This window comes from Gossypium hirsutum, chromosome A10, assembly GCF_007990345.1.
Source record: "Gossypium hirsutum isolate 1008001.06 chromosome A10, Gossypium_hirsutum_v2.1, whole genome shotgun sequence".
Classification (NCBI taxonomy): domain Eukaryota; kingdom Viridiplantae; phylum Streptophyta; class Magnoliopsida; order Malvales; family Malvaceae; genus Gossypium; species Gossypium hirsutum.
In genome coordinates, this window is record NC_053433.1 from 92,114,873 (window position 1) to 92,133,721 (window position 18,849).

Below are 18,849 nucleotides of genomic sequence, written 5' to 3' on the forward strand. Positions count from 1 at the left end.
AAGAAGGGTCACATTAAAGCAGAATGTTTTAAACTTCAAAATAAAATTAAGAGAGTCTCCAAAAATAATGAGAGAGGCAAACAAAAAGTTGATGCAGCTGATGTTAGTGTAGCCAAAGACAGAGTTGATAATTTGTTGCTGGTGTCAACAACCAAAAGGTGTCAACAACCAAAAGGTCTGAGTTTACATCTAAGTGGATCTTGGATTCGAAGTGTTCCTACCATATGTGTCCCAACAGGGATTGATTCTTCACATACAACTCAGTTGAATGTGGAGTTGTACTTATGGGAAATAACTCACCCTGCAAGATAACTGGCATTGGTACCATTCAAATTACGATGCATGACAGGATAGTCAGAACGTTGTCAAATGTCAGGCATATGCCTAATTTAAAGAAGAATCTTGTCTCTTTGGGTACTTTAGACTTAAATGGGTATAAAATCGTCATTGATTCAAACGTCCTAAAAGAATCTTGTGGAGCTCTACTGTTGATGAGAGGGCAGAAAGTCAGTAGCCTATACATTCTGCAAGGTACAAGAGTGTCTGGTTCGGTAGCAATTACGGAAGAAAGGATGAAAATGTCACCATGTCCTAATGAAAACTCTCCCGACATCATGATGACACAACAAAATGTGCTCGTTTAGAATTCTAAATCAACCCAGTTATGCCACATGTGACTCAGTCATATGAGTGAAAAAGGTATGATCATTTTGAGCGAAAGAGATCTTCTCACAGGCATCGAAATTAGAAAGTTATATTTCTGCGAGTATTACATTTATGGGAAGTAGACCCGAGTTAGCTTCAATTTAGCAATGCGTAGGACTAAAAGGACCCTAGATTTCTTATTTATGAGGTCCGACTTTAGTCGTCTCTATAGGAGGTAGCAAATATCTTTTAACTTTTGGGTATACTTCCTGAAGAATAAAAACAAAGTCTTTGAGATCTTTAAAAAATGGAAAACCCTACTTGAAAAATAGACTGGAAAGTCCATAAAACGATTCAAAATGGATAATGGGCTCTAGTTTTTTTCAATTGAATTTAATGGTTTTCATAAATGGGAACGAATTGAAAGGCATCGCACAGTTGTTGGTACCTCACAACAAAATAGTGTTGCCGAATGGATGAACAGAAAATTACTCAAGAAAACCTAATGTATGCTCTCTAATATAGGTTTAGAAAAGGAGTTTTAGGTCGAATAAATTAATCTTACAAGCTATTTGGTGAATCAGTCTCCACATCGAGCTTTGGATGGAAACATTTCCAAAGAGATTTGGTCAGGTAATCCTCCTAGCTACTTTAACATTAAAGTATTTGGTTGCCATGAATATGCTCGAATTAGTTAAGGACAACTTTAATTGAAGGCGGTGAAGTGTATTTTTCTGGGTTTTGAGACCAAGATAAAAGGTTACAAGTTATGGTGCCCAGAAACATGTAAGATCATCATCAGTAAAGATGTTACATTTGATGAAACATTGATGATTCTGTCTAAAAGGGGGTCATCAGGTCAAAACAACACCGAAAGGTCGAGTGTTTTAAACAAGGTAGAGCCAAAAACAAAAAATAGATGGTGATGTCACGAAGTCACGGAGCACGACGTCACAATGACATGACAAACAAGGGTGACATCTCGACGAGGAGAATCGCCACGTCACGACATTAGGCAAAAATTATGAAATCGATGTTTCTTCAATGCAATAGAAGGTTTTCAAGGCTTCCACATCACAACCAGAACCCTTCAAAATTATAAGTTAGCCTGGGACAAAAAAAAGGCGAGGGATCAAACCACTGCAAAAAATACTGTAAAGTAAATCTCGTGCCATATGCTCTAAGTGTTGCAGAAAGCATCGATTCAACTGACCCTTCGACTTATTCAAATGCAGTTCGAGCTTCTGATTCTAGCAAGTGGCTTCTTTCTATAGAAAAAGAGATGGAGTCTCTCAATAAGAACGAGAAATGGCAACTTGTTGAACCACCCACCTGGAAGAAAACAGTTGGTTACAAGTGGGTGTTCAAAAAGAAGGAATGTTTGGGTTAAGGTGACACGAGATATAAAGTGAGGTTGGTTGCAAATGGCTACAATTAAGTGGAGAGAGTTTATTTTCATAATGTTTTCTCTCCAGTTGTGAAGGATACATCTATTCGGACATTGTTAGCTCTTGTTACATCAAGCAATCTTGAGTTAAAGCAACTGATGTGAAAACTGCATTCCTTCACGATGATTTAAATAAGGACATTTACATACAGTGACCCAAAGGCATTAGGATCGAAGGTAAGGTAGATCATATTTGTCTTCTTCAGAAATCATTATACGACCTTAAGCAGTCTCCTTGATAGTGGTACAAGGAGTTCGATTCCTTCATGTTAGGTATTAGTTTTGTTCGAAGTAAGTACAATAGTTGTGTTTATTTACAACATTTAAATGATAGAACATTTATTTATTTGCTGCTTTATATTGATAATATGTTAATTAAAAACCAAGGATCCATCTAAAATTGAACTACTTAAAACCATGCTTAACTCTAAGTTTGAGGTAAAGGATCTTGGTATAGCCAAGAAGATTTTGGGGATGGAAATTTTGAGAAATCGACACTCCGGAAAGATATTTCTGTCACAATAAAAATACATCAAACGGATCCTTAAGTGATTTGGAACGCAAAATTCTAATCTAGTTAGTACTCCCGTAGCTGTCCACTTCAGACTTTCGACTTAGGATTCACCATAAACCGAAGAAGAAAAAAGGTACATGTCCTTAGTTTCTTATTCTAGTGCATTCGGAAGCCTAATGTATGCAAAGGTTTGTTCTTGTCCCGATATTTCACATGTTGTTAGTAAAGTAAGTAGATATATGACCAAACCAGACAAATTACACTGGCAAGATGTTAAGTGGATTCTAAGATATGTAAGAGGGACTTCTAGTACTTGTTTGGAATTCGAAAGATGTTCAGAAGGTCTAGTCGACTATGTAAATTTAGATTATGTTGAGTACATGGTAATCACAAAATCTATGAAAGAAGTTATTTAGTTGAGAGGTCTATTTAGTGAGCTAGTTGATAAAAACCACAAAATTATCGTATATTACTGTAACATCCCGAAATAGGGCCTAGTTGGAATAGTGGTTTTGGGACCACAAATCTGACATCAAAATATTTATTTTATGATTATTATGAGGCCTAGAATATGAATATATGCATGTGTTAAAGTTTCATGAAGAAATTCTAAGTATAAGATGTCCAATTGGAAATTGGGGACTAAATTGAATAAATTACAAAACTTGGATTCTAGAAGCAATTTGTATGAAATTGCTATAGATTATGAATTAGAAGGTCTTGGAGATCAATTTGCCTAAGTTCTAAATTTTTGGACAAAAATGGGCTTGCATGGATGAAAATTTAAAGAAAGGATTCAAATTTTCAAGCTCAATAGTAAGTGCTCTCAAGCCCTGTTTTTCATGTTCTTTGTATTTTTGAAATCTCGATAGTTTGCTCTGTAACGCCCCGCACCCGAGACCGTTGCCAGAGTCGAACACGAGGTGTTAACGAACTTAATTCATTTATTTACACAGTTCATTTTAAAATTTCCAGACAAGCTGACTAACTACGTCACTGTCACCTTAAAAATCATATCTCGAGTTCCAGAACTTGAAAACTGATTCTGTAAATTTTCCCTGAAACTAGCCTCATATATAAATTTACATATTTGTTTCTAGAATTTTTGGCAAGGCCAATTAGTACAGTTTATTAGTTAAAGTCTCCCCTATTTAGGGTTCAACTACTCTGACCTTCATGCATTACGACTTAGATATCTCCCTGTACAGGGCTTCAATACATATGTCGTTTGTTTCTAATGAAACTAGACTCAAAAATGAATCTTTAAATATAAAGCATTACTTCTAATTATTTCTGGTTAATTTATGGTAAATTTCCAAAGTCAGAATAGGGGATCCAGTAACCGTTCTGGCCCTATTTCACGAAAACTTAAACATCTCATAAAATACGGCTCATATGGTCGTTTCGCTTCTTCCATATGAAAATATACTCATCAAGGTTCGATTACATAATTTATTCGTTATTTAATTACATTCCTACTATTTTTAGTAAATTTTCAAACTCACATCACTATTGCTGTCAGCATCTATTTTAAGGTAAATTTTACCTATTTCATAGTTTCCATGATTCAACTAGCCATTGGACATACATAGCACCAAATATGATCGTGATTAACCATTCCAATGGCTAATCATTGCCAAGCATTTCCACACCTCTCAATAACCATATATATACAAAATGATTTTAATACTATGCTCAAAATATTTAAGCCATTTTCGCATGGCTATCCGAATATATACACATTACCAAAGGTACTTGATTAACAACAAAGGTTAGTCCTATACATGTCATTATCAACGTTTAACTAAAAGTGTACCAAAAGGGCTTAGATAGTGTGGACGACTTTGACTTCGACAATCCCGAGTCCGATAGCTGACGAACAAAATCTATAAAACAGAGAATCAAAGAAACAGAATAAGCATTTAATGCTTAGTAAGTTTTGAGTAATGAAATTAGTTACGACTAAAGTATAACGTTCATATGGCTAAATGAATAATTTCATATATGCATATTCTCAAAATCATACTTACTTCACTCTTCAATCAATATATTCATACACAAGGTATCAAACCTAACTAAAGGCTGAAAGTTCGTTAATCAATTGAGCGAATACTATTTAATTGGAATCGACTTTTTCGAAGCATATACGAAACATACCTTATCGTTTGGATTTTATGAGCGTATTAATTGAAATTATTACAGCAAGGTCGCTCACTTCCAAACCCAAGTACCTTCGGGATTTAGCCGGATATAGCAACTCGCACAAATGCCTTCGGGTCTTAGCCCGGATATAGTCACTAGCACAAATGCCTTCGGGACTTAGCCCGGATATAGTCACTAGCACAAATGCCTTCGGGACTTAGCCCGGATATCATTCGAATAATCATGCACAAATATCAATAAATCATGACACATCCATATTTTATTTTCATTACTAAAGCTCAAACACAAGACACTTATCAAACCTTACCAATTTCGGCTCAATAGCCACATACAAAGAGCATGATTTTGATTGGCTTTATAACATGATCTCTATACACATTCGGCTACCCGTCATAGGTATAAACTAATCACCTCAATATATAATTCAAGTAGAATCATTATATCACCGTTTATTTGTTATGCTTATATGTCATGACTTAATCAAATCATAAACTAAGTTTCATTACTCAAAGACTTACCTCGGATGTTGTCGAACGATTTCGACGGCTATTGATCACTTTTTCCTTTCCCTTATCCAACTTTGATCCTCTAGGCTCGTGAGCTAAATCAAACAATTTACTTCCCAAATTAAACATAGTCATACGACATCCATATACATTTTATACTAGCCGAAATGTACCATCAAGATATACTTTACTCAAATAATTTACCTTGGCCGAACATGTATAATGTTTTGTAGCTTAATAAATTTAACATACATTATGTATTTATAATATTTTTGCAGCCAATTATCCATGGTCATACACACAGAATCAAAAATAAATACCAAATTTTCATATCATTTATGCCCTAAGCCGAATACACTTGTCATGTTCACCTACATTTTTCAAGTACAACATTCTCATATTCGGCATTAGTATCAAGCATAATAGCCAATTCTTCCCACCTTGAATCTATGCATCTATTTAATCATAGTTTGTTCAAGCACTCATACAACAAGATACATCCAATTTAACAAGAAACAATAACCTTATTTCTCTATAGCTACTATGGCCGAAAGTTCTAGGCATCTCAATACCAAAATTTTTAACATGGGTTGCCTAAAGAACTTGGTGATGAGTTCAAATTAATCTAACATTTCAAGCAACTTAACACATCCATATAACTAAAAATTCTAAGTTTAAACACAATACAACATTTTAGCACCATGGCCGAATACTTCATGAAGTTGTTAAGACCCATCCTTTTTATTAAGCACGCAAACTCAATCATCTTCATGCCTCATCACCACAACATCAAACACCAACCAAGAAGACAACACCCATGGTCGAGTATCATCTCCATCAAATAGCAAAAGAATTTAAACCAACATCTAAAAATATGCATGAATTTCATGGAATAACATCAAACATACCTCTTTCTAAACATCAACCAACCGAACATGAAGCAAGAGAATCCTCTTCTTCTTCCTTCCTCAAGTCACGGCAATGGGGGAGCATGGATGAGACAACTTTGTTTTCATCACCCCTCCCTTTTCATTACTTTATTACTAACCTTTTATTTTATTATTTCTAACATAAAACATTAACACAAAATGTTTATAATATGCTTTAACCCATAGCATGGCCGGCCACCATCTTGATTTTTTGGTTAATTTGACATGCAAACCCATCATTTTTATAACATGCATCAATAGGCCACTTTAACATTTGCCTAGCACATTTCTAAATTTTCTCACACAAGTCCTATTTAATAAAATTCACTTACAATTAACAAAATTCAAACATGAAATTTTCACACATGCATATATACATATAATAAGCATCAAATATGACGGTTAATTATTTTTATGACTCGGTTTTGTGGTCCCGAACCCACTTTCCAATTAGGGTCACATTAGGGCTGTCACATGCTCTCTCCATTTCTACCCATATTTCATGTTAGGGTTCATCTTCAAAAATTTACCCATGCATGAGTTATTGGTATTTTGATGGATTATAGAAGAATATGAAAGATAGATGTGTGTTAAACATCTTTTCCAAGTTAGTTTTCATGAGAAACCCTTATAGGGACTATTTTGCAAAAGATGTAAATGTGTGGTAGAAATGAAAAAATAATAGAAAATTTGGGCTGCCATAAGAGAGAAAAATGTTCGGCTAGGCTTGGGTGAGATAGAAATTTTCATGTGTTTCATTATACGAGCCTAAGGACTAAATTGTAAAATGTAAAAGGTTAAGGGCAAAACAATCATTTAGACTGGGGGTAGGTATTAAACTTGAAATATATAATGTGGGGTATTAATGAATTAATTTTGCTGTTATAGACCCCGAGGAACAAATTCTGGAGGTCAATCGTGGTAAACGCAAGGTTTTGGGATAACCGAAACACAACTCCAAAAAAAGTACCAGGTAAGTTCGGATAACTTAAAGTAAACCCCTAATATACATAATTGTATGATTTATGAATGCATGATATTTGCATTTATTGATGGTATGAAAATGCATAAAATGCACCTTTGGTAATGACTTGTTGATAACTGTCTTGGTTGGGGTTAAAAAGGGAATTTGATGGATAAACCATGTTTTTCATGTGAATTGAGATCCTGCATGTGTTGCAGTAAGGATTTAGCCTGGACAGGTAATCCGTGATCTCAAATATGGAAAGAAATCTAGCCCGGACGGGTGTTCCTTGAATGATCGAGCCTCTCGAAGAATATATGTCCATTAGATTTAGCCCGGACGGGTAATCTGAATTGGGTCTGAATTTAGCCTGGACTGGTAATTCAGATCTGAACTCATTAAGGGTGTTTGTCGCTATAAAGGATTTAGCCTGGACTGGCAATCCCGACATCACCTTACGAGTTCATATAATGGGGGATTTAGCCTGGACTGGTAATCCCACCATATGATGTAAGGTTCGCGGGAGTGCATATATGTGAAATGATCATTCGTAAGAATTGAAGGATAATGGGTATTCCATCGAGATTTCCTAGAAACTCAACGAGATTTATATGGGATATATATATGTGAATGAAATGTTGAATGATGAGCTCATCTAATTAAATTACATGATACATGATTATGTGACTAACTTAATGATTAAGTGCATGTGATAGGAAATCATTTTATAATGGATGAAAATGCTTACTAAGCATGAAATTGCTTACCCCTCTCTTTTCACCTGTCTCACAGAGCTCAAGGACTCATAAGGATTGGAAGACAATTGGGGAGTGAACATATTATCAACTAAACAAGCTTTGGTATAAAGACTCAGTTTATTTTGTTCAATGGCATGTATAGTATTTTTGAGTATTTTGTTATATGTGTCATTTGATTTGCCCAGTAAAGGCATGTAAAAATATGTTATCTCTTTGTATATGGCCATGAAAATTGGCTTAATTTAAGTAGGCTATGACCTACGATTTTATGCATGGTTTTAATTACGAAGGATGGGTTGCTATCAATTGGCAATGAATCACATGAATGAGCCAATTTCAGATGGATTAAAGTAATATGGGAACCCATGACACTAAATAGAAAATAACCATTTATGTATGAAACCAATGATATGAGGTTTCCATACAACTATTTTCATTAAGATTATTTACAAGTATATAATCATGCTTTTTCTCAAACTTGGTAACCATTAGGCACAAGTAGTATAAAGAGGTGACTAAAGGCTTGGAAAATAGCCTAATAAAGTCCACATTGTTGGACACGCGGGCGTGTGTCTAGGCCGTGTGTGACACACAGTTCCCTCCCATGGGCGTGTGCTATGGCCGTGTGTCCCCTGCACTTAAAACCTTAGCTCAAAGTTGTACACAGGTAGGCCACACAGGCGTGCGCCATGGACGTGTTAAAATGATAGTTTCGTCCACGGGCAGGCAGCACAGGCGTGTTCCATGGCCGTGTTGATAATTCAGTGTTGCCCACGGTTGAAGGGCATGGGCGTGCCCCAAGATACACGGGCGTGTGAGTCCACACGATCCACCTACACGAGCGTGTGTCCCTTTTAGTTAAGGAAAATTTTCTGAGGAGCCCAAGGCTAATCGAACGTGCTCGTATTTTTCCCGCATTGACTTCCGATATGTTATAGGTCTCGAAGGCCTATACAAGGGATGAGATGTTCATGATTGAAAAGTTTTAAATTCAAATGAAATTTTGTGACCCGAGTTAGTATATTGAAAGTGTAACGTTTTAGTAATGCCTCGAGCCCTGTCCCGGTGTTGGATACGGGTTAGGGGTTTGACAATTACAATAGTCAAAGTGTCATAAATCTCATGAAAGATCAGATGCATCATGAAAGAACAAAACATATAGATATTCGGTACCACTTTGTTCGAGACGTGATCGCTTAAGGAGATGTTTAGATTCTCAAAATTGGCACAGAGAACAATCCAACAGACATAATAACGAAGAGTTTTCCTATTTCCAAATTCAAACTTTGTTTGGACTTGGTAAGCATTCGACGGAGATCGAGTTAGGCTCCTAATGGGGCTTGACAAAGAAGGCATTTTGGAAATACGAGTCAATATAGAGATTTGTGGACTGTGCCTTGTATTTCGGATAAAATAGAGCCAACGTCTGACGACATGACACACCATATCTCGATGAGAAGAACCAGTCATCTCAGCCATGCGATGCCTAGCGTTCTGATAAGTCGAACCAACGTCACAACATCGCAATGTGTTCCTCATTCAACTGGGTTTCTTCTCCTTGTTAAACTCTATTATATTTTTCTAGTCTAACTCTGATTATTCTAGAGATGTTTTAGTAATATTTGCACACGAAATTCATCCTGTAAATAGGTCTTTTACCAACCCTAAATAGTTTGTGGGGATTTCAGGGAATCATTGTATTCTGGGTTCAAGGTTTATTTGTTTATCCATCTTGTACTTCTCTTTCCAGTTTTTTCATTTTAGTGAAGTTTTCTTTGCCCCTAGTTTTTTATCCTCTTCGGAAGGGTTTTTCCACGTAAATATTTGTGTCCAAATTTCTCGATTTTTGTTCGTGTTCGTTGCATAATTCAAGTTCGACCCATGTAAAAATTGTTGAAATTATTTTTTTAGAATTTTTTATATGGAATGAGCTTTTTAATCAAATTACATGAAATTTTGGTCAAATTTATGAGTCATTTTAATAATTTGATGAAATCTTATAAGGTATATAAATCAAAGTTGTTTTTGTTTTTAATTCGGTGAAATCGATATATATCATTTTAATGAATCCCAAGAAAAGAAAAAAATGCTAAAAAGTAGGAAAAAAAACATAGAAAATAGGGTGAAATTTGATGTTCTATTAATATATAAGTTTTATGCATTATTGGTGAATAATAACACGACATCTCATTCTTAAATAAAACAAAAAATAGTGGAGAACTTATAAATAAATATAATAACTTTATTTAAACATAATTAAATAATAATTAGTTATAAATAAATGTTAAAACTTTAAATCTTAGACCTTAAACTTTAGACCCCATGCTCTAGACCCTATACCTTTAAAATCAATATCTTAAATCCGATAGTTATTAATATTTATTTATAATAATTACGATTAATGTTTAATCATGTTTAAATAAAATTATTAGTAACTATTTACAAGTTTTTCATATTTTATTTATTTTAATAAGGATATATTATATTATTATTTATTGATTGCGTTTAAGACTTATGTACCAACAATGCATCAAATATTATTCTAAAAAAATAAAAATAATATGATATATTAATAAATAACACATAGATTTTAACACATAACAAACATATGATACGAAAAATAATAAGATATATCAAAATTTTCAACAATCAAATACGTTGATGAAATATCATTTATTTGTCGTTTATTATTTGAAACTTGAGTATTATTTAATACAATATTGTTTTTACATCAAGGGTATCAAATGTGATTTCCAGCTGTGAAACCTGTATGATACACTGTTGATGGCGAGCAATATGCACGACTTTTTGTGAACTCTTCCATTGCAATGGTGCAATGAATGTTTGATTAGAAATGTTAGAAGTGTTGCAACCTTAATAATCTAGATGACTTTGTTTTTAATTAAAAGAACACATAATATGGGATTAAAATTTATTAAAGGTCACATTTTCAATGTTGAAATTAACTAATTTGAGATGGTTCTAAATGTTGAAATTAATTCATTGATCATCTCAAATGTTGAAATTGCATTGCCCCCACTTCATTTTCTTTTTGTTCCGACCAATTTCTCTCCCTTTAACTTTTGTGGTGGGAGACATTTTTATTAGGTAATCTATGGTTTTAGGGAATTTTTGGTCAGGGCGTAGAGATCTTTAGGATTTTTTGTTCTCATTTTATACTTAATAAAAATTATTTTGCCTCATAGTTCTTTTATCTCAATGTCCACCATATAGCTTTTTTTTTATTTTTTATTTCTCTCGTCCTTATCATTCTGGATAAAAAATTTTAATCTATTTCAAATTTAAAATTAAATAAATTGGTCTCTTTCAAAAAAATAAAATAATTTAATCTTTATTAATTTTTAAATTAAGCAATTAAAGACAATTAATTACGATGTTAATTTTTTCTTCAATTATAAATGATGTTGATTGCTACAATAACAAATTTAGCATTCAATGTTTTCATATTTTATTATTTTGCTCTTAATTTTAAAAATTTAAATAAATTTAGCTTAAATATTTACAAATTTACACAAATTTTACTGGGTAAATTTATTAAATTAGGACCGATATGATAAAATATGTAAACTCTGAGGCAAAATTTTTTAGTACACCAATCAAAATCATTTACATTTAATAGAAAATATTAACATTGTGATTGTTGATCTTTAATTACTTATTTTTTAAACTGACAATAAAAATTAATTTTTTAAATTTTTAAAAAATTTAATTTCCTCAATTTTAAAATTGAGAAGTACTGATGCATAATAAACAGCGATGATGCTGTTATTAGTGCTTGAAATTACAGGCACCCAACTTTGACCTTTGCCCAAAATGTGGATTGATTCGGTCGTTTAGCACAGGCAGGCGTGGGACTGAGCGGGTGCAAACGTGCAAATCTGTTAATCTTTCACCTTGAATTTGGGCAAAAGGGAAACTTTTTAAATGTCTTTTTGTTATTCCCTTCCTAGCAGAAATAGTGGACCATTTATTATTAAAGTTAAACATCCCCCCATTCGATTATTGACTCTTGAGGCCCTTTATGGGTCCTTTTTTTTTTTTTCTCAAAAGGTACACTTCTTTTTGGATTCTTTCTTTCTGGGAGTGCCTGAATTTTGCTTCCAAACTGTATTAAAATCAAAACAATGTGCTGACAGAAAAATCAGTCTGGTAGGGTAGATCTGTTAAACCGGAAAAATGAACCACCGAATATACCAAAACTTGAATGTTCCCTTCCATTAGAATTTACATAGTGTTGATGACGTCTTTGTGGATTTTAATCAAACAGATGGTGGCCACCATCTCCAAAGTGGAAACTTTTTTTACTAAAGTTATTTTGCATGATGGTCCCGAAACTACCCAAATTAGTTAATTTCATCATGAGATTAAATACTATTCAAATGTTGTAGCTCGATTCAAATTGTTACAGTTAAAACAATCTAAAAGATTTTATTTAAATCAACGTACAAGTATAATATCTTTCACTGTTATTAGTAATTTAGACATTATATATATATAAAACAAACAAACAATGATAGGGAGGTGAAGTAGAAAATGAGATGTAAATTAGATAAGAATGCTTTTATATTAAAATCATGTATATAAATATAAATATATATTATACTTGTGTTAAGTAATAGTTAAAAATAATAAATTTATATGTATATTTTTTATTATAATATTGGGGTGAGAGATGTGAGTCGTACAATTTGTACTCATGTTATACGAGTGTTTGCAAGAGCTTTATTCATTGTTGCATACAAATTAAGACAAAATTATATTTATATTAGAACATAGCATAATAAACATATGGATAATATTTTATTCACAGGTGATGTGTGAGTTTCATGTACTATTAGTGAATAATAACATAACATCTTATCATTAAATAAACAAAAAAACAGTACAATATTTATAATGAACATTAATAAATTTATTTAAATTTATTTTTTTCAATTATTTAAATATAATTAAATATTAATTAATTATAAATATTATAAATAAATATTAATAAATTCAGTTATTAATACTTATTTATAATATTTTTTTATTTTATTCAATGATAAGAGCATTAAATTTTCACTATAAACATAATAAATAAATAAAAAGTTAAAATTGGAAGGGGTAGAATGAAAATGACCTTCCACTGAGGTCACAGTATCTTTACTAATTGAGCCCCGGTTAAAATTAGGAGTTCGGTCAGGCATATTTGCCACACTGGAGGCGTGCCGAAATTTTATTTCAAAGGGGAAGATTCAAACTTTGAATCTTAATTTATTTTTATCAGGTGAAAATTGCTAAAAATTAAAGTATGATTTTTTCCCCTAGTTTATATTATAAAGGAGGTTTACAAATTTTCATTCCGCTTTTCCTACAAACAACTGCTTAAAAAAACATATCATAAAATAGTAGCATCCAGTCTAAGATAGTTTAAATTATTTAAGCAATCGGATTCGATATTATTTATTATATATGTATATTATGTATTATATATGCAAATTTGTATATTAGATTATTAAATCTTGGATGAAAAAAATTATGTAATAAACTTATAAAAATTAAATGTAATTTTAGTTGAAATTATAAAGTTAGAGTAATGAAAAATATGTTATTTTGGGTTCAAATTTTATTATATGTATACATTCTTTTAGGTTTATATAAAAATATAAAACACAAAAATATTTTCAAAATAATATTTTATTTATAAAAATAATAAAATGAATAAAATTTTTTAAGTAATAATATAGATAAATATTTTATATTAGAACCCATGTAGTTTTTATTGAGTTATATACATATAATCCATAGCTGCTAGTTGACATCTCTGAAATGCAAAGATATCTTTGATTATGGATAACAAAAATGATGTGGAGATTGAATTCGCATCCATATATACCTGTTTCAGCCTACTTCCATTGCCTTCCACTTTTACCTATCTATTTTATCTACATATATTACACATTGAATCTTTTTTCTTATCAAGTTGGGTACGTAATGTATAAACATTTAAAGAAATAAATATTTCGCTTAGTCATGAGTGATAGAGAATTGATCTAATAAATTCTTACTTTCAACACTAAACTATTTAGCAAATCAGATCACCATTTTAATATCAATTTTTTATAATTATGAAGATTTAACTTCTACAACAATTTTAGGTTCACGTAGAATTTCACACTTTTGATTTTGAGAATCAATGGAACCATTTGGTCTAACAATACTTTTATTATAGTTAAAAGTTATTAAGAAATTTAGATTAAAATTTAAGTTGCATTTGTTTCATGGAAAATGACTTATAAAAAATATTTTTTTGTCTATTTTAAAAAAAATAACTTGATCAATAGAAGATTATTTACAGATAAATCATTTTTTAAAAATAATTCTTTTTAACGGAAAATGATTTATCTTTTTGAAAAGTGTAAGACAATGTCTGAAAATAATTCTTTTATGAATAATTTTACTTTTATATAAAATTAAATTGAATCAAGCTTAATAGAAATATTATTATAGTAATAATTAATTTTTATTTTTATTTTTTTCAAAATTAAAAAATATTATAATATTAAACTTTTTATATTAAGCTCAGCCTATGGTAATTCAAAATTTTTTGAAATTATAGTTGATTTTCTTATCTAGAAAACAATTTAAATATTTTATATTAATATTTGTATATAATTTTATAAGTAAAAATAATTTTAGCATTAAAAAAATAATTCAAACTAGTACATCAAAATTTGGATAAAGACAACTTCTAACTCAAAGATGTGTAATCCTAGCTTTGGATAGACTTGGGAAAATTGACATTGACAAAGAAATATCAGTTAATTGTTAATGCAATAATTATGCCATTATTGACAATATTTTTCATCGATTGAGAAGCTTACATATGATTTTTTAACGGATTGAAGCCTTTGGAATTTGAATCCCTAACATTTACTGGTGATTACACAAACTAAGCTGCTAAATTTGGTTTAATTGATATTTGCTGCACAGAAACAAAGTGATAGAGGGAAGTGAATCCAACACACATGTAATATAAGACCCGACAAACAGATATGATTTGTCCTAAAAAAACATGTTATTGCTCCTCGTCCCACTTGGACCTCAACAGTTTGAGCAATGTTCTTGCCTTTGATTTTATCCTACAACTACACTGGCTCTGTAGCAGCAACAGCAACTGCGTCAACACTCCAGCATCTATTGCCTTTTCCCTTGCTTCCAACGATTCATAACACACCATTATCAATGAGTTCAAAGCGCTTTCACTCCCTCCATGATCCGACACCCTGAAAACCATCTTAACCACTGCTTTAACCCCTCTGGGATCCTTTATCAGGGCCTCTTTTCCTGACCTCTCACTCCCCACAATTTGTTCCAGTGTCGCCATTGCTGTTCCCGCCGAGCTTCTCTCCTTTGTTTCCGTGTTCAAAATATACGTTATGAGGCCATTGATTAGGCCTTCTCGGACCAAATTTTCCCTGTTTGATTCCAAGCAACACAATGCTGAAATGGCCTCGATTCCGGCCTCCGATATCTCGAAATTCTGCTGAATAAGATGATCAATTCCTTGTAAAAACCGGTGGTTTCTTCCTATCATTGCGCAAAGTTCCCTGGTTTCCGGGGATGATGAGATTGCCCCAACAAGACGACACAAACTTTGCTTCATCATGCCACTCCCATTTTCAAACAAAACTAGGAAAGATTCCAACTTGGACTCTTCTTTAAGCATATTCAGACACTGGAATTCGCCGAAGGGGACCAACTTCAGAATACAGGAAAGCAACTTCTCCTCAAAATCCGCATACTTTCCGTCGAACTCTGGGTCTAATTTTCCGAAAAGTAGTTGTGAAAATAAAGACAAGAAACCTATTTGAAGTAGAAAGGGAGTTTTAGACGGAGTTTCATCCATTAGAACTGGGATTTTTTCCAGCGTTTGAAGCTTGTCTTGTAAGGTGGAATGGGGAGATTCAATATTGCGCTTCAGGTGGAGTAAAGGGTCGATGGTCGTGGAGTACTCAGGGTGGAAGTGATGACACATTTGACGCCATTGTTCGATCAAATGGCGAAGATTATGATTGGGAACAAGGGATGGATCGTGGAGCTTTTGCATTGTAACGGGGCAAGTGAGATTACCAAAAGCAAACCACTTTTCGATGCTTGATCGGTCGTAAGTTTGACCTGTAGAGAGAGTGACAGGATCTGAGAACAAATCCAAACTGATTGGGCATCTAAATAAGTGAGGGATTGTCATTTGAGCTTCTTTCATGGAAGAACCCCCCCCAAAAAAAAAAAACAGAACTGCCCAACAACAATTTTCAAAAGAATAAATGAAAAGTGAAATGATAGAATCTGTTAAATTGAGAATCTTGGGGAGCTGATTGCTGAAGAAATGGAATAAAGAATTTAAAAGCAGGTGTGTGAGAATTGATTTCTTTTGCAGATTGCAAGATGGGAGGGTATTAAAAGACAAATACCACAAGGCACTTAGAACCAAAAAAGAGAGCAAAACTCAAAGGTTACTCTGAAAGGGATACGTGGGGAGAAGAATGAGATGAAACAGTGAGGGCTAAGGGCCACAACAACAGGGATACCCTCAGACTGAAACCAATGACATCAAATAATTGTATTTGTGGGAGACGGGCCCCATAAAACTTTCCATCCTCTTTGTTCAATCCTCATATTACTTATATTTAATGAATGGAGTCAAACTGACCTGATTAGCTTACTAAAGAAAGAAATTAGTTAATTGTATGTCTTTCATGTTAATAGTTGAAAAATCTAAAGGTTGGGTTGGGCGAAAACTACATCTATTAATGGCTTGGAGAAAATGAACACACGATCAATGATGATTTGTAGGTTAATCGATTTTTTGTTACTCTTCGAACTAATATTTTGATTGATTTTCGGTCCAACTAGTCCAACTGACCAATCTAATCTAATTTAGATAACATTTTGTACCATAAGACTAATATAAATAAAAATAATTTACAAGAAAATCAAGAGAGCATTTATATGATACAACCCATCGAATATATAGCTAAAGGAAATGAGTATAAATTTTGCAAACTGTTTAGATCCATTTATGGACTGTAACACCCCTTACTTGACCTGATTGTCAGGTCCAAGCAAAAGGATGCCACATTCATTGCCGGAGCAATTACTGACAAGTCTATAGTAAAATCATCATTTCAAATCATGAATCATGAAATCAACAATAATACAGCCTTGAATAACAAGAACATTCTTTCTCAAATCTTATATGAGCTTACGAATTCTTTAAAGTCAACCTGAGATCAAATAGGAACTGTTTCGTAACATTTTTAAAATGTCAAAACAAGTTCACCATAAATAAATCTTTCAAATATTCAATCCTATCATAATCACATGGATATTATGATTCACAATCAAATTCGAACCTTAGTTGAGCATATGAAAGCTCTTTTAATGAACCAAACACGAATTAGGACCAAATTGTAAGGTTCTGAAAGTTTGGGCTCAACGCCGTGATGTCACTATCTCCACGTTGTGACGTCACCAAACAGTTTGTCACGTCACGACGTCAGACTACATGATGTTGCGACATCACAAACTATCAATCAAAGTTGCGACGATGGATATTCCACATCGTGACAAGGACCCTGCCTTTGGTAATTTTTGATCATTTGATACCTATTTCGTGTCAAATCAAACCAATAGCCAATTTGGTGCATAAGTGCACACTTAAACCTATATAAAAGCAATCCAAAACATATACCAAGGCATCGATTTAACCATTCTCAAGATCATTCAAGCCAATACACATTAATTAGATTTTTTACTAAGGTATAACAACCTATGAAATTATCTACCATTCAAACTTGTGATACTACTCAATTACATCATCCAACTCAACCACTTCAATATCTATATGATCACTTATATGCTTCAACTGTAGCTAAACATATTGCCAAAATGCACATTTTCATACACAACTTAAAACGATTCAAGTTAAACACCATTTAAGGTCTAAAATCATCAATATTCAAGATGAACACATATACATAACCTGTAACGCCCCAAAATTTCTATGTTCATTTTTGTGAATGTGTAACACGAATATGTGTCTACTTTAGTGGCTTAGTGTTCTGGGGGTATGTGGAAGGTCCCAAGTTCAAGCCATGCCTTTGGCAATTTTTAAAAATTTTCTAAGTTAAGCCTCACTCTTGTTCAGTAAGCTTTAATTAATTGTTTGCAAAACTATATCAGAATGGGTGAGCTGCTCTAGTAGTTAAGTAGAGTGTTGGTGTGTTGGAGGGCTTGTGTTCGATTCTCTGCAATGGCAAAAAGTAGTATTTTTGCTTAAAGTTCGGCTAGAGTTGTGCTGAACTAGGATTCTGAGTGGTGGATGTTTAGTAGGAGCTGAGAGAGAAAATTAAGGGATTGAGATAGGGTAGGTAATGGGATTTAAGTAAAACAGTTTCCCAAAAAATTCTCTCTATAGAAAAAAATTGATCATCTTCTCATTCATTTTCTCTTTTTCGGTTTTTTTTTCTCTTCCTCTTTCTTTCTCTTTTTCTCTATTCTCTGCCGAATTCTTTCCCCATTCTTATTGTTGTTTTTTATTTTTTCCCTACTATCGTTTCACACTCGTTCTTCGGCACTTTTTCGTGTGTTATCGGTAAGTGTGGTAAGTACCGTTTTTCATTTTGGGTTATGGATAGTGGTTAATGGGATTCGTTTTGTGTTTGGAAAAGGTTAAAGGGATGAAGTTATTCAATTAGTGCCGTGGTGGTGAAGAGACTTCGTTGTTCGATCTAAGGTAATGGTTTTTCGTTCGATGGATGAATACCCCATTTTGGGTTTAGTTCAATTCAATTGTTTAAGTGATTAATGCAGTGAAATATTGATCAATTTTAGGTTGGGGGATTGCTTGAAGTTGCTTTT

General features: G+C 32.9%; 1 protein-coding gene across 1 annotated transcript; it reads right to left on the reverse strand.

Moving 5' to 3' along the window:
- Positions 1-14,836: 14,836 nt before the first annotated feature.
- On the reverse strand, positions 14,837-16,536 carry LOC107914541 (U-box domain-containing protein 26). Its single transcript, XM_041079019.1, has one exon. The coding sequence runs from the start codon at positions 16,190-16,192 to the stop codon at positions 15,005-15,007; it is 1,188 nt and encodes a 395-aa protein (XP_040934953.1). The 5' UTR covers positions 16,193-16,536; the 3' UTR covers positions 14,837-15,004.
- Positions 16,537-18,849: the final 2,313 nt, after the last annotated feature.

Coding starts and splice junctions, on each gene's coding strand:
- LOC107914541 (XM_041079019.1), bottom strand. CDS start 16,192: ATGAAAGAAGCTCAAATGACAATCCCTCACTTATTTAGATGCCCAATC.